The sequence below is a fragment of the Theropithecus gelada genome, chromosome 12 (genome assembly GCF_003255815.1).
Source record: "Theropithecus gelada isolate Dixy chromosome 12, Tgel_1.0, whole genome shotgun sequence".
Lineage (NCBI taxonomy): Eukaryota > Metazoa > Chordata > Mammalia > Primates > Cercopithecidae > Theropithecus > Theropithecus gelada.
Genome location: NC_037680.1, coordinates 45,936,874 through 45,952,149, shown reverse-complemented (window position 1 = coordinate 45,952,149; position 15,276 = coordinate 45,936,874). Strand labels below are relative to the sequence as shown.

Sequence of the window (15,276 nt, the reverse complement as noted above, 5' to 3'; positions counted from 1 at the left end):
AGGTGATCACAGTATGCCAGGGCCTTACAGGTCATATCAGAAATTGAACCCAAGTTCTTTCTTCAGCAACAGCACTGGAAACATTGTTCTGACATGGACCTTTTGTTTCCCTGGGACTGTGGTTTTATTTTTGAATAAAAAATTTTGGCCTGTGCTTCAGAATAGAACAGGTCTTCCTGTTTTATTCTTTTATTCCTTCCACTATTTCTATACCTAAAGATTTTTTTTTCTTTTTTTTTTTCTTTTGAGATGGAGGGCATCAGGAAGTCTTAGGCTTTCCTGAATAATCCTTTATGGACCTATCATTGAATTTATCTGACTATTTCTTTTTTTTTTTAAGATGGAGTCTTCTTCTGTCGCCCAGGCTGGAGTGCAGTGGCATGATCTCGGCTCACTGCAACCTCCACCTCCCTGGCTCAAGGGATTCCCCTGCCTCAGTCTCCCGAGTAGCTGGGATTACAGGCGCACGTCACTATGCCTGGCTAATTTTTTTGTATTTTTAATAGAGACGGCATTTCACCATGTTGGCCAGACTGGTCTCGAACTCCTGACCTTAGGCAATCCGCCCTCCTCGGCCTCCCAAAATGCTGAGATTACAGGCATGAGCCACCATGCCTGGCCTATCTAACTCTTCTTAAATTAACTTGTATTATGCCCACCTGTGATGTTACATATATTGGCTTTCGTCCTAGTTACTAGTTCATAACTTCTATAGCTCTTGCTATAGTCTTTTGTTACCATGTTGGGTGTGTTAGGGCTCTGGAAACAGAATATCTCTCCTGCCCTAAAGCAGGACTCTAATCTCCCTCCACCTTTCTGATCGTGGGTCTTAAAGACACTCCCCTGAGAGATCCCACCCAACACCCTATGTGAAGAAATGCTGACATCACGAAGCTCATACAAACCCAAGAAGAGTGGGTTCGGACTGCTTCCGGATAGCTGAACACGTGGAGGTTCTTGGAGGGTGGCATGGTCAGGGAGGGCACGGAAGCTGTGCACCCCTTCCCACATACCTCACTCTACTGTCCCTTCATCTGCATTCTTTATAATATCTTTTATAATAAATCTGTAAACATAAGCAACTGTTTCCCTGAGTTCTGTGAACCACTTCAGCAAATTAAACCCAAAGAGGAGGTCGTGAGAACCCCAACTTGAAGCCAGTTGCTCAGAAGTTCTGGAGGCCTACTTTTGCAACTGGAGTCTGGGGTTTTTGTGGGAGAGGTCAGTCTTAGAGACCAAGTTCCCAACCTGTGGGATCTGACACTGTCTCCAGGTAGATAGTGTCAGAACTGAATTGGACACCCAGCTGGTGTCCGCTGCTTGGAAGAACCCCCACACATTTGGTCACAGAAGTCTTCTGTGTTGATGATTGTTGTGGCTTCAGATTAGAGGAAAAACACAGTTTGAAAGAGGTTTTTTTGAATCATCATTTTACCTATTAATTGTAGTACTCATTATATATATTCATATTTTAATACATATATATTTTGGTTTTGTGGCTGATGTATTAATTTTATTCTTTTCATTTTTTATTTTGCAGTCATTTGAAAATTAGTTTCATACCAACTGAGGTGTCCTTTCTGGTGTATGCTATTTCCCTGCTCCCTTCTCCTCACTTGGACGAAGTGGGGATATCCCGAATTGAAGCCGTTTTACCACAGTGTGACCTAAATAACCTGAGTAGTTTTGCTACATCTGTTTTAAGATGGATTCAGTATGATCACATGTATTTGGATAGTATTACTGGGAAACAACTGAAACTACTTCAAAAATTAGATCACTATGGTCGTCAGAGACTACAACACAGCAACAGTTTGGATCTGTTATGGGAGGAACTTAAATCTGTCAGAGGAAACGCGTTTCCTGAGTCACTTCTTGAAGAAACGATTGCTACTTTACAGCATTTCGTGGATGAAATTAATTACATAAATGTTGTGGAGATTGCATCTTTTATTTCTAATACTGATTACCTCAGTACTTTGCTACTTGATAGGATAGCCTCAGTGGCTGTTCAGCAGATTGAAAAGGTGAAATTTAAATGTTACACATTAATTTTATAGAGTTGTCAACTTCTGCAAGCATAATTTTTATCATAGGCATTTTGAGAACTTGGATTGGAATCTGAGGCTTAAAAATTAAATAAATTCTGGGTCAGATATGGTAGCTCAAGCCTGTAATTGCAGTGGTTGGGAGGCTGAGATGAGAGGATTGGTTGAGCCCAGGAATTATGGCTCAGTGAGCTGTGATTGCACCACTGCACACCACCCTGGGTGACAGAGTGAGACCCTGTGTGTTTAAAAAAACAGAGAAAACTCTGGTTTCTGTTTCAGCGATTTGTTGTTCCTGTCCTTGAAGTCACTTTCTTCTTCCAGCATTGCAGATTTGGAAAGAATCAGCAATCATTCTTTGGTTCATTACAGTATTAAGATTAGGAATCAATTATTTGAGGAAACTCATATTGGGACAGCAGAGTATGAATGATTTTTGGTTTTACTTTTTCTTATTTCTATAATCATGTGTTATCATTTTTACCATTTAAAAGCAGTTATATTCAAAAGTATGAGATAAGCTTAAAAACTGAGAAAATTGTAAGGTATCCATTGGCAACAGTATTCTTAAATTGTCATTGCATCTTCTTGCAGATTTATTTCTGGGACTTACTTGTAAAATGCCACTTTATGGATTATATGAGAAGCAGCTCACTTATAAAATCACTATCATAAATATATCAGAGTAAGGCCTTTATTTAAAAGACAGTGTTTCTCACAACCGAAAATAAAAAGTTAACTTGCTTAGTATAATGCCTGGAAGTCATTAAGTATTGGATGAATGAGTGAAAAATGAAATAGAAAAGCAAATGAAAGAAAAATGAATGCTAATGATTGTAATTTAAGAAACTTCTCTACATTATGATTATTCTATAAAATGTACTGATTATCATGGAAATTGCTGATACTGTTTCCTATTCAATTTAGTGACTAATGAATTCTGAAACCGAATTAATTTATTTATTTTAAATTTAAATAAAGACAGGGTCTTACTATGTTGCTCTGACTAATCTCAAACTCCTGGCCTCAAGCAGTCCTCCCACCTCAGCCATCCAAAGTGTTGAGATGACAGGCATGAGCCACCACTCCCAGCCAGAATAGAATTTTACACCTAACAAAATAAATTTGTAGATTGTCTGATTTACTTCTTTTTTGTTACATTAACACTTTTGGAGTTATTAATTGTGGGTGGGGTTAAATAAATTATAGCAGGATGGAAAAATTAATAAGCAGAGTGATACATTTATTATTTAACTGTAGTGATGATAGGAAAAGATTTCTCCTAAAAAATAATTAGGTTAAAATTTTGTCTTATTTTCCTAAAGTTTAAACTATAAATTTTTGGTTCTTTTTATACAGATCCATCCTTTTACAATCCTTGCTATTATTCTTCCATTCAGCACTTTGAACTATGATCCACCTCAAAGGGATGAATTTTTTGGAACTTGCGTGCAACATCTTAATTCTTATTTAGGTAGGTATATTGTTTGGTAATACACTGAGTGAATAAGTCAGAGGTTACCTGTTGCTGCTGAGCTAGGAGATGTCCCTCATTTAAAGGGTAACCATAATTGCCATGAATTCTCTACTTAAAAAAAGGTTTTTTGTTTGTTTGTTTGTTTTTGAGACAGAGTCTTGCTCTGTCACCCAGGCTGGAGTGCAGTGGCACAATCTTGCCTCACTGCAACCTGTCTCCTGGGTTCAAGTGATTCTCCTGCCTCAGTCACCCCAGTAGCTTGGACTATAAGCATGCGCCACCACACCTGGCTAATTTTTTGCATTTTTAGTACAGACAGGGTTTCACTATGTTGGCCAGGGTGGCCTAGAACTCCTGACCTCAGGTGATCCACCTGCCAAGGCCTCCCAAAATGTTGGGATTACAGGTGTGAGCCACTGCTCCTGGCCCTAAAAAAACTTTGTATCCATTTTAATTAAGAAAAATGTCAAACTTGTATAAATAATTAAACAAAGAACACATACATACTCACTGTATAGATTCAATAATGTTAACATTTTATTGTATTTGCTTATCTGTTTGTTTCTCTGACTCTCTTATTTTTTTCTGAGCTATTTCAAAGTTGTAGGCATTGTGACCCTCCACCCCTAATTACTTTAGCATACATCTCCTAAGAATAATGACATTCTTCTATACCACCGCAATACTGTTGACACAGTAAGAAACTTAATCATAATTCCCTAATAACTAATACACAGTTCATGTTTCAGTCTCCCTAAGTGTTCCCAAAATACATTTTAGAGTAGTTGTTTTGGACCCAGTATTCAATCATTGTGTTTGGTTGTTATCTCTTCAGTCTCTTATAGTCTATAATTTTGTTTCCCTTTTTTCTTTTCTTGGCATTGACTTGGTTTTTTGTTTTTTTCTTAATTTTTTGCTATCTAGGTTTTCAAATATACAGAAAAATTGAACAATATAACAAACATCTGTATAATAAGCTGTAGACCCACAATTGTGATTGAATATTAACATTTGCCACATTTGCTCTGTGTATATGCACAAGTGTGTATGTGTATGATGAACCTTCCAGTTGTCAGCTCTATGTACTTCGGGTTATAAGGACATTCTCCTATGTAACTACAATACTGGTATCATTACTATTACTAAAGAAAATGAACAAGTACCATCTACTACCTAGTCTGTAATCAAATTTTCCCAATAGTCACCAAATTATCTTGTATAACTTTTTTCTTTTTTTTTTTTTTTGAGACGAAGTCTTGCTCTGTCGCCCGGGCTGGAGTGCAGTGGCCAGATCTCAGCTTACTGCAAGCTCCGCCTCCCGGGTTCAGGCCATTCTCCTGCCTCAGCCTCCTGAGTAGCTGGGACTACAGGCGCGGGCCACCTCGCCCAGCTAGTTTTTTGTATTTTTTAGTAGAGACGGGGTTTCACCGTGTTAGCCAGGATGGTCTCGATCTCCTGACCTCGTGATCCTCCCGTCTCGGCCTCCCAAAGTGCTGGGATTACAGGCTTGAGCCACTGCGCCCGGCCAGCTTTTTTCTTTTTTTGAGACAGAGTTTTGCTTTTGTTACCCAGGCTGGAGTGTAATGGCGCGATCTCGGCTCACTGCAACTTCCGCCTCCTGGGTTCAAGCGATTCTCCTGCCACAGCCTCCCGAGTAGCTGGGATTACAGGCATGCTCCACCACACCTGGCGAATTTTGTATTTTTAGTAGAGACGGGGTTTCTCCATGTTGGTCAGGCTGGCCTGGAACTCCCGACTTCAGGTGATCCACCCACCTCAGCCTCCCAAAGTGCTGGGATTACAGACGTGAGCCACAGTGCCTGACTATAACTATTTTTTTTTAAACAACCAATATTGAGTAGTTATGTATTTTCCTCCATCTTTTTTGCTTGATATTTATTTTTATAAAATGACTGGCCATTTATTATAAATTGTGCCACATTCTGGATTTGTCTGATTGTTTTCCTTTAACTTGCTTCCCCATCTCCTGCATTTGTAGTAAACTAGAAGTTAGGTATAGATGCTTGGTTAGGTTCAGATTAAACATTTACAGCAAAAATAACTTGTATGTGGTGCTGTGTACCTTATATTTAGATCACATCTGGAGGCACATAATGTCTGATTGTTTCTGTCTATTTAGATTTTTTTTTTTTTGAGACGGAGTCTTGCCAGATTGTTTTTTAAAAGTAAAAAAAATGTTTCTTAAGAATCTTAATAGATGTTTGTCAACTGTTTGAAGGGTTGCTGCTCTTATGCTAATTATTTTTGCATCTCTTAAAAAGGTCTTTAAAGAAATTATCTTTTAAATTTAGAGATGGGGTCTTGCTACATTGCCCAGGCTGATATCAAACTCCTGGGCTCAAGTAGTCCTCCCACTTTGGCCTCCCAAGTACTGGGATTACAGGCATGAGCCACCACACCCGGCCAGAAAAGTCTTTTGATAATATTTCAGTACTAGAAAAAAGTAGAATAGAAATAGTCCTTCCTGCTGTTAGCCTTAGCAGAAGCAATATGTGAGGATAGCAGAGACAGGAAATTACTTTTTCTTTTTCCTTTTCCTTTTTATTTTGGGTCTGAGTTGTGTTTGGAACAGTTTTTTTTTTTTTTTTTTTTTGAGACGGAGTCTCGCGCTGTGTCACCCAGGCTGGAGTGCAGTGGCGCGATCTCGGCTCACTGCAAGCTCCGCCTCCCAGGTTCAGGCCATTCTCCTGCCTCAGCCTCCGAGTAGCTGGGACTACAGGGGCCCGCCACCACGCCCGGCTAGTTTTTTTGTATTTTTAGTAGAGACGGGGTTTCACCATGTTAGCCAGGATGGTCTCGATCTCCTGACCTCGTGATCCGCCCGCCTCGGCCTCCCAAAGTGCTGGGATTACAGGCTTGAGCCACCGNCCGCCTCGGCCTCCCAAAGTGCTGGGATTACAGGCTTGAGCCACCGCGCCCGGCCTAAGAATTTCTTAATATTTGGGACATAACCCTCTTTCAGTTGAGAGCAAAGAACTTTTATTGAATTTAGTGTCATTACATAAGATATTACATTGAAGCTCTTATTGGAAATATTAATCTTTATTTTTCAATTTGTAGAATTGAAATGATTTTCATTAAAAAACTGATTAAGGCCGGGTGCAGTGGCTCACGCCTGTAATCCCAGCACTTTGGGAGGCTGAAAGGCTGGCAGATCACCTGAGGTCAGGAGTTTGAGACCAGCCTGACCAACAACATGGAGAAACCCCGTCTCTACTAAAAATACAAAATTAGCCGGGCGTGGGGGTGCACACTTGTAATCCCAGCTACTCAGGAGGCTGAGGCAGGAGAATTGCTTGAACTGGGGAGACGGAGGTTGCAGTAAGCCGAGATCGTGCCATTGCATTCCACCCTGGGCAACAAGTGTGAAAACTCCATCTCAAAAAAAAAAAAAAAAGATTAAGTAGACTAATTCTTTATATTTTATAAAGGTATTGGCGTCATGAATGGAGCACAACAGCAGATTTATAAAATGTTAGCAGAGGTACTAGGAGGAATCAATTGTGTAAAAGCCTCGGTTCTTACGCCTTATTACCACACAGTAGGTAAGTTATTGGTAGGTTATTAGTTACTTTCAGAAAATCAAACTAATATGAATAGAATCATCAGTTGGAATTTTTAAAAGTTTTTTGATTTTTTTTCAAGTTGTTATTATTATTAAAATTTCCAAACAGGTAGAAAGAACAATAGAATAAATCCTCAAGTTTGCATGGCTCAGTGTTGATAACCAGGAGCATTTTCTGTTCTTTAGAAAATAAAATAAAATTAAGGTCAGTCCTCCACCAATTCTAAGTAAAACCCAGATTCAGATTCACTGAATGTTTCTGTATCTTCAAAAGATTCTGTCCTCTCCATTCGGTGTGTGAAAATAAGGGAAATGACTCTTTAATCTCTATTTCATTGTTTTAAGTTCATCTGAAAAACTAAGTTGGAATATCAGCCTGGATGAAGATTTCCAAAGATACTGTGCTTGATGTTAACCTGATTAATCTTGTTTCTCAACTGTTCTAGTTGTGAAATGCATTCTAATTGAATTGTGGATTACATAAAGCTAGTGGACTAGCTTATGTTGATGGCAATATAAAATTTTCAAAGATATTGCTATATTCAAATGGTGATCTTAAATGAAAAAGATAAAATTTTAAGATAATTAACATAAACTTTCTAAATTTAGGTTTAGAAAACCTCTGCATATATACAGCATATTTAAAAGGATTATAAACTTGGTATAAACTAACAGCGTAAATGGTAGCCAAAAATCAAATACTATTTAAACTATATTGTTAATAATAACAACAAAGTTGGTAATCCCATTGTATTCTATTTTTCAGACATCTTAATATTGTATTTTTTTTTTTTTTGCATTTTGTGCTTTTTAAGAGACAGTGATATGTAGGGTCTAGAAACAAAGGAGGACAGATAGTGAAGGATCTTGTCTAATCATGTCTTAGAACTAGAGAAGACTAGGATTGCATGGATTTCAATCCTTGAGCAAGTTCTTCCGAACCTTGTTAGCTTCTTCATCAGTGAAATGGGGATAATAATGCCTACTTGATAGGATTAACTGAGATATTGCATGTGAAGCATTTAACACTATCCTTGGAACATAGTAAGTGCTCAATACATTTATTTTTATTTTAATTTTTTTATAGAGACAGGGTCTCACTATGTTGCCCAGGCTGGTCTCAAACTCCTGGGCTCAAGCGATTCTCCTGCCTCAGCTCAGCCTCCCAGAGTGTTGGGATTACAGGTGTGAGCCACTGTGCCCAGCCCAATATATCTTACTTGGGGCGGGGGAAGAAAAAAGGATGCTTAGTCTGAAAAATAGAAGTCTTATGGGGACCATAATCTTTTAAAATGTTTGAAGGATTGTTAAGTAGAGAACTAGGTATCTCTATCTTAAAGATGAACAAAATGGTAAAAATGAAAGAAAGCAGATTTAACTTGGTATAAGGAGAATTATTGGCTGCTTTCTGAAGAAGTAATGTTGAGGCAGAGGCTGAATATTCAGATGATAGATGTGTGTGATTTTTATACTGGGCAGGAAGGTGAACTAGATAATCATTAATACTCTCATCTTGTGTTACAAAACACAAGTTTCCTTTGATTTTATATTAATCAGGATTGAGTTGGGTATGAGTGACAAAAATCCATAAATTGGCTGGGCACAGTGGCTCATGCTCATACACATAGTCTCAGCACTTTGGGAGGCTGAGGTGGAAGGATGGCTTGAGCTCAGGAGTTTGAGACCAGCCTGGGCAATATAGTGAAACCCTATCTCTAAATAAATAAATACATACATAAATAAAATAACAGGCATGGTGGTATGCCCCTCTAGTCCCATTGCTCAGGAGTTTGAGACCAGCCTGGGCAATACAGTGAGACCCTGTCTCTAAATAAATAAATAAATAATTAGCAGGCATGGTGGCATGCCCTTGTAGTCCCATTAGGAGGCTGGGGTGGGAGGATCTCTTGAACCCAGGAATTGGAGTCTACAGTGAGTTACAGTCACTCTACTGCACTCTAGCCTGAGTGACAGAGCAAGACTGTGTCTCTAAAACAAAAACAAAACAAAACAAGAAACAAACATTGAAGCTGGGCATGGTAGTGCAAGCCTGTAATCCTAGCTACTTTGAGAGACAGAGGTAGGAGGATCACTTGAGCCCAGAAGTTTGATTCCAGCCTGGGCAATATAGTGAGACACCATCTCTTTTTAAAATTGTTCTTGTTTTCTTCAGAACAATATGAACATAACCCCATCTCTTAAAAAAATTACACAAGACATGCTTAGCATAGAAAAACTAGAAAAGGAAGATAACGAAAAAGAAAAATTACCCATGATATAGCCACTGTTTGCTTTTGGTGTCTGTTTTCCTAACTTAGAAAAAGACAAAAATGGTTTTCTTCTATAGTGTTTGTGTTTTAGTCCTTTTCTGCTGTTACAACAAAATACTTGAGACTGGTTAATTTATAAACAACAGAAATTCTGGAGGCTAGGAATTCCAAGCTCGAGATACCAACAGGTTTGGTATCTAGTAAGGACCTGGCCTCTGCTTCCAAGATGGTTCTTTCAATGCTGTGTCCTCCCATGGCAGAAGGGACAGGAAGGCAAAGGATGCTTATTTATAGTGTCACTAATCTCATTAACGAGGGCTCTGCCCTCATGACTTAATCATCTCCTAAAGGTGCTACCTCTTTTTTTTTTTGAAAAAGGCTCTTGTTCTGTCACCCAGGTTGGAGGGCAGTGCAGGAGTGCAGTGGCATGATCATAGTGCATTGCATCCTCTGCTTCCAGAGCTCAAGTGATTCTCCCACCTCAGCCTCCTGAGTAGCTGGGTCTACAGGCACACACCATGACACCAGGCTAATTTTTGTGTTTTTTTGTGGAGATGGGGTTTCACCATGTTGCACAGGCTGGTCTTAAACTCCTGAGCTCAAGCAATCCTCCTGCCTCTGCCACCCAAAATGCTAGGGTAACAGGTGTGAGATACCATGCCTGGCCTAAGGTCCACTATTATTTTTAACACATTGATGATTATGTTTCAACATACGAATTTTGGGGGACACATTCAGTTCATAGCAGTTTATAACTTTATATGTTGTGAATATTTTTCTATGCCAACAGATATGCTTATACAACATCTTTTTTAGTTACTACATATTTTGTTGAGTATGCTATTATTTAATCGATCTGTAAGATTTTTTTTGCTGGTATGTCCATCTGTCAAACAATGCTGCAATTTCAAATAACAATTATAGATATATCTTTATATATTGCTTATTATGTGTTAGACACTGTTTTAAGTACTTTATAAGTACTTGTGTGTGTGTATGCGTATAGTAAAATTATATCCCTATGAAGTATGTAAATTATTTACAGATGAGGAGACTGAAGCCCACAAACATTATTGATTGCCCAAGGTTATATACCTGGCAAATGACAGAGCCAGGATTTGAGCTTGGCATTCTGGCTCTAGAATTCATTCTCTTAATGAGAAAGCTATATATTTCATGTTTCATAATTAACTTAAAGATGGTTCAGTGCCTTAGTTTTTCACCAGAGTTCCATCTGATTCTTTTCAAATCACAGACATCATTTCAGGATGTATATCTAAAAGATAAGAATGACTTTAAAAACAACAATATCATCTTTATCATCCTATAACCATTAATAATAATTTAATATTTTTAAAGAAATGTAGAGCAGTATGTGAAATTTAACATAAGTAGAGAGATATGGGAAATTTTAGGTAAAATTTAACATTTTATGTAAATGTTAGATTTGGCATACTATAATGAACTCAATGATCAAGGATTGAAGGTAGTAGAATTATGGGAAATTTAACATAAGTAGAGAGATATGAGAAATTTTAGATAAAATTTAACATTTTATCAAAATGTTAGATTTGGTGTACTATAATGAACCCAATGATGAAGGACTGAAGATAGTGGAATCTATTCCTCATACGTCTCATGTACTCTACCCCTATACCTTTGCTTTTCCTGTTTTAAGTGTCTTTTATGTTTATTTTACAGTTTATTTGTTCAAATTGGGATCTTAACATTCCACTCGGTTGGTTTGCAGTTTTTAGTTTAACCTTTCCTTTCCTACTTCTCCTTTTTTTAACTTAAAATTTAATTGAGAATAAGTTTTTTTTTTTTCACATTTCGAACTTAGAATTCTAATTGCAACTCTGTGATAACATTTAATATGTCATCTAACAGTTTTTAATGTTTTTACTATAAACCTGGGTTTGCTGTAAACCATTAGTGATATCTAGAGACTTGATTAGATTTTAGGATTTTTTTAGGTTTTTCTTTTTGGCCAAAAACTTCGTAAGTGGCTTGTACTTCTTATTTCTTCCTATCAGGAGGCTCACAAGGCTGGTTTCTTTTTCTTTTTCTTTCTTTTCTTTTTTTTTGGGTGGGGACAGAGTCTGGCTCTGTTGCCCAGGCTGAGGTGCAGTGGCACAAGCATGGCTCACTGCAGCCTTGACATCCTAGGTTCAAGGGATCCTCCCACCTCAGCCTCCTTGGCCTGACTAGCTGCCACTACACTTGGCATATTTTTTAAATTTTTTGTAGAGACTGGGTTTTGCCATGTTACCCAGGCTGGTCTGGAACTCCTGAGCTCAAGCACACTGCCTGCCTCGGCCTCCCAAAATGCTGGGATTACAGGTGTGAGCCACTGTGCCTGGCCTGGTTGTCTTTTATGTATTAAGACTCATTAGTGGGTTTGTATGTTATCAGCTGATTCATTCAACAGAAAGTTCCCCTGTCAGCTTTTCACCTGCTGATTTTAGCAGTTATTAATGATCACTCATTGCCTAAATCCATCATTCAGAGGGGTGGTAAAGCAGCGATATTCTACATCTATCATGCCTTCTACATTTATTAGCTGGAATTTGTCTAAAAAGGACTTTCCCATATCAACTCTTTAGTTACCCTTATGTACAGTTCATGTAGGAAAGAGGATAAATGCTTGAATCTTTTTCTTTATTAATTTTCAGATGAGTTGGTTTAGCTTCCTCCAAATGTAACCAAGAGCTTTAAAGAGATTAAAACTCTTTAATGTGATTTGGCCTAGCCCAGTGCTAAATGTATCCTGGTACTTAATATTGTTTTGTAATTCTTCTGGTTGATTTTTTATTGATTAATTTCCAAAGAGAGGTGCCATTGGACCAGATCTTATAAAAATTACTTGGATGATTTAAGAGGTTCATCATTCTTTTGTGAGTGGGTTTGTGTACAAATATATGCATATATATTTCAAATATATCTTAAAACTTTTATCTGTAAGACTTTACCTAATTCATACTGCCAGTTTCTATGCTTCCTTAAGATTTTGAGTGTATCTTGGATAAAAGAAAAAAACCTCTTCCATATGGAAGCCATAATACAGCATTGGGACAGCTATCAGAAATGCCCTGGGAACCAAATACTGAAATAGTTGGATCAAGGCTGCCACCAGGGGCTGAAAGGTAATTTGTCTCTTAGTTTTAGATTGTATTAATATCTAAATGTTAAATTTGGGGTACTATACTGAAGTCAATGATCAAAGATTGAAAGTAGTGGAATCTGTTCCTTGTATGTCATGCATTCCACCTTTGTAACTTTGCTTTTTCTGTCCCTTCTGCTTTAATGTTCTGCTTTCTTCTGTCCAAAGCCTAGCAATCTCCCTAATTAAAGTACTAAAAGAATTGTCCTCAACTAGAAGTAAAATAGTATCTTCTTTTGTGCTCCCATACCTCTCTACTTTTCTCATAGCACTTAGCCACTTCCTACACTGCATTACAGTAACTTACTATACATCATGTGTTCTCTGTTAGACTATAAGCTGTGTCACTTCATCTTTGTACCCCTCACAGTGGCTTATGTATAGTAGGCATGTGTAAATATATATTGGACAAAAAAAAAATGGATGAAAGCAGACAGATATTTACAATTATTTTGTGTAACTAAATAGGTTTGTCATTAATTACTAATTTCTTAGTAGAAACATAACTGGATATACTCATTTATATTCATTGGCTTTTGTTAGTTTATAAAGATGCAGTCTTGTTTCTGAAAGGCTTGTAATTATTCAGTTTCTTATTTTGATTTTAGAAGTAAATATTTTTTATCTTATGTAGGATTGCTTTGGAATTTTTGGATTCAAAATCATTTTGTAGAAATATCCCTCACATGAAAGGAAAATTTGCTATGAAAAAACGACATTTGGAAATTCTGGGGTATCGTGTAATTCAGGTATGAAATACTCATGTAATTCAGCCTCTAAAAAGCCCAGAGACACTAGCTGTACATGTGCTTCCTTTTCATGTGAAAGTTCCAGAATTACCTTTTTTTTTTTTTTTTTGAGACGGAGTCTCGCTCTGTGGCCCAGGCTGGAGTGCAGTGGCCGGATCTCAGCTCACTGCAAGCTCCGCCTCCTGGGTTTACACCATTCTCCTGCCTCAGCCTCCCGAGTAGCTGGGACTACAGGCACCCGCCACCTCGCCCGGCTAGTTGTTTGTATTTTTTTTAGTAGAGACGGGGTTTCACCGTGTTAGCCAGGATGGTCTCGATCTCCTGACCTCGTGATCCGCCCGTTTCGGCCTCCCAAAGTGCTGGGACAGAATTACCTTTTTAAATATGTTTTTTAAAATGTATCCCTCAAACAGGCCAGGTGCAATAGCTCATCCCTGTGGCTACTTGGGTGGCTGAAGTGGGAGGATTGCTTGATCTTAGGAGATTGAGGCTGCAGTGAGCCGTGATTGTCCCACTGCACTCCAGCCTGGGTGACAGAGCAAGACCCTGTCTCATAAAAATAAATAAAAGTTGTCATTTATTTTATTGTCTTTAGAATATCTATATCTTATGATTTCTGTATCTTCTAAGAGAGGCACTGTAGAGATGGATAGAGTTATCAGAGGAAACAACTAGTGTATGAATATAGAAGACTATGTAGGAAAAAGTGTCCATCATTGGTATTGTAGGAAAAGGAGGAGGAAAGGAGCAGAAAAAAGTCTTCTAGGCAATGTCAGAAGGACCCACTTGACTTCCAATAAGGGTTCACAGGCTATCCTTACATAAACTAATTTCATAGGATTCCTACAGCTTTGATCAGTAGTGCTTACATGTCTTCCTCAATGTTTTTTGTTGTTGCTTTAAAACTTTCATTCAAACTACATTACTTATTTTACAGATTTCTCAATTCGAATGGAACTCTATGGCACTGTCAACAAAGGATGCTCGAATGGACTACCTGAGAGAACGTATATTTGGAGAAGTCAAGTCATGACTGTAGTTTTTATTTAAAATGAATGTTACCATTTGTCACATCTGGACTTATTTTAATTAAGTGGCCTGTCTCAATAAAAAAATAATAGGTACAAATGTCCTAAGGTGGGAACATACCTGGCATGTTTCAGAATAACAAAGGATCCAGTGTGGCTGGAGCAGAACAAGTAGGGAGTGGGATGGGAGTGTATAAGGGAAAAGGTAAGAGATAACAGAGTCAAATACAACCTCTTGGCTACTCTGAGTGAGATGAGAAGCCATTGGAGGGTTTCAAGCAAGGAATGATATGAACTCACATTTTAACTGCATTACTTTGGCTACCTTATTGAGGTAAGAAAATACTACAATGAGGCAAATGTGTAAGAAAGAAAACTCTCTATGAGGTCATTGCAATAATCCAGGCAAGAATGGATGGTGACTTGGAGAGCGTGGTAGCAGTGGAGGTAATGAGAAGTAGTCGGATTTTTTGGATATATTTTGAAGGTAAAGGCAACAATTTGCTCACTGATTGGATATAAGGTATGAGAGAAATAGGAGTCAAGGATAAATCTAAGTTTTTGTCCTAAGCAACTCAGAGGATGTCATTAGCATTAATTAAGATGGGGGAGTCTACAGGAAGAGCAAGATGGGGGGCATGTGGTGAGGGTTGATCACAAGTTTGCTTTAGATATGTTGAGTTTGTGATGTCTTTTAAATGAGATTAGAGAAGAGTGTGAATGGAGGAGAGGTCTGAGGACTGAGTTTTCAGGTGCTCCAACATTAAAAGATTAAGAGGAAGAGGAGGAATTGGGAAAAGAGACTGAGCAGGGATGGCCAATGAGGTAGGAGGAAGGAAGGTAGTAATACTTCTAGAAGCCAAGTGGATAAAGCATTTCAAGGAGGAAGTGAGTAGTTGTATCAGATGCTGCTGAAAGGTCAGGAAAGATGAGAAATGGGAAATGGTTATTAAAT

The 15,276-nt window shown here is 38.1% G+C and overlaps 1 protein-coding gene across 1 annotated transcript in view; it reads left to right on the top strand.

Annotated features, from left to right (window-relative positions):
- FASTKD1 (FAST kinase domains 1) overlaps positions 1–14,401 on the top strand; it is a 46,595-nt gene extending 32,194 nt beyond the window's left edge. The window contains exons 8-13 of the mRNA XM_025403951.1: positions 1,541–2,027; positions 3,408–3,522; positions 6,969–7,091; positions 12,389–12,527; positions 13,179–13,293; positions 14,231–14,401. Of these exons, the coding sequence (XP_025259736.1) occupies positions 1,541–2,027; positions 3,408–3,522; positions 6,969–7,091; positions 12,389–12,527; positions 13,179–13,293; positions 14,231–14,326 (1,075 nt within the window). The 3' untranslated portion in view covers positions 14,327–14,401. The remainder of the gene's footprint in view (positions 1–1,540; positions 2,028–3,407; positions 3,523–6,968; positions 7,092–12,388; positions 12,528–13,178; positions 13,294–14,230) is intronic.
- Positions 14,402–15,276: the final 875 nt, after the last annotated feature.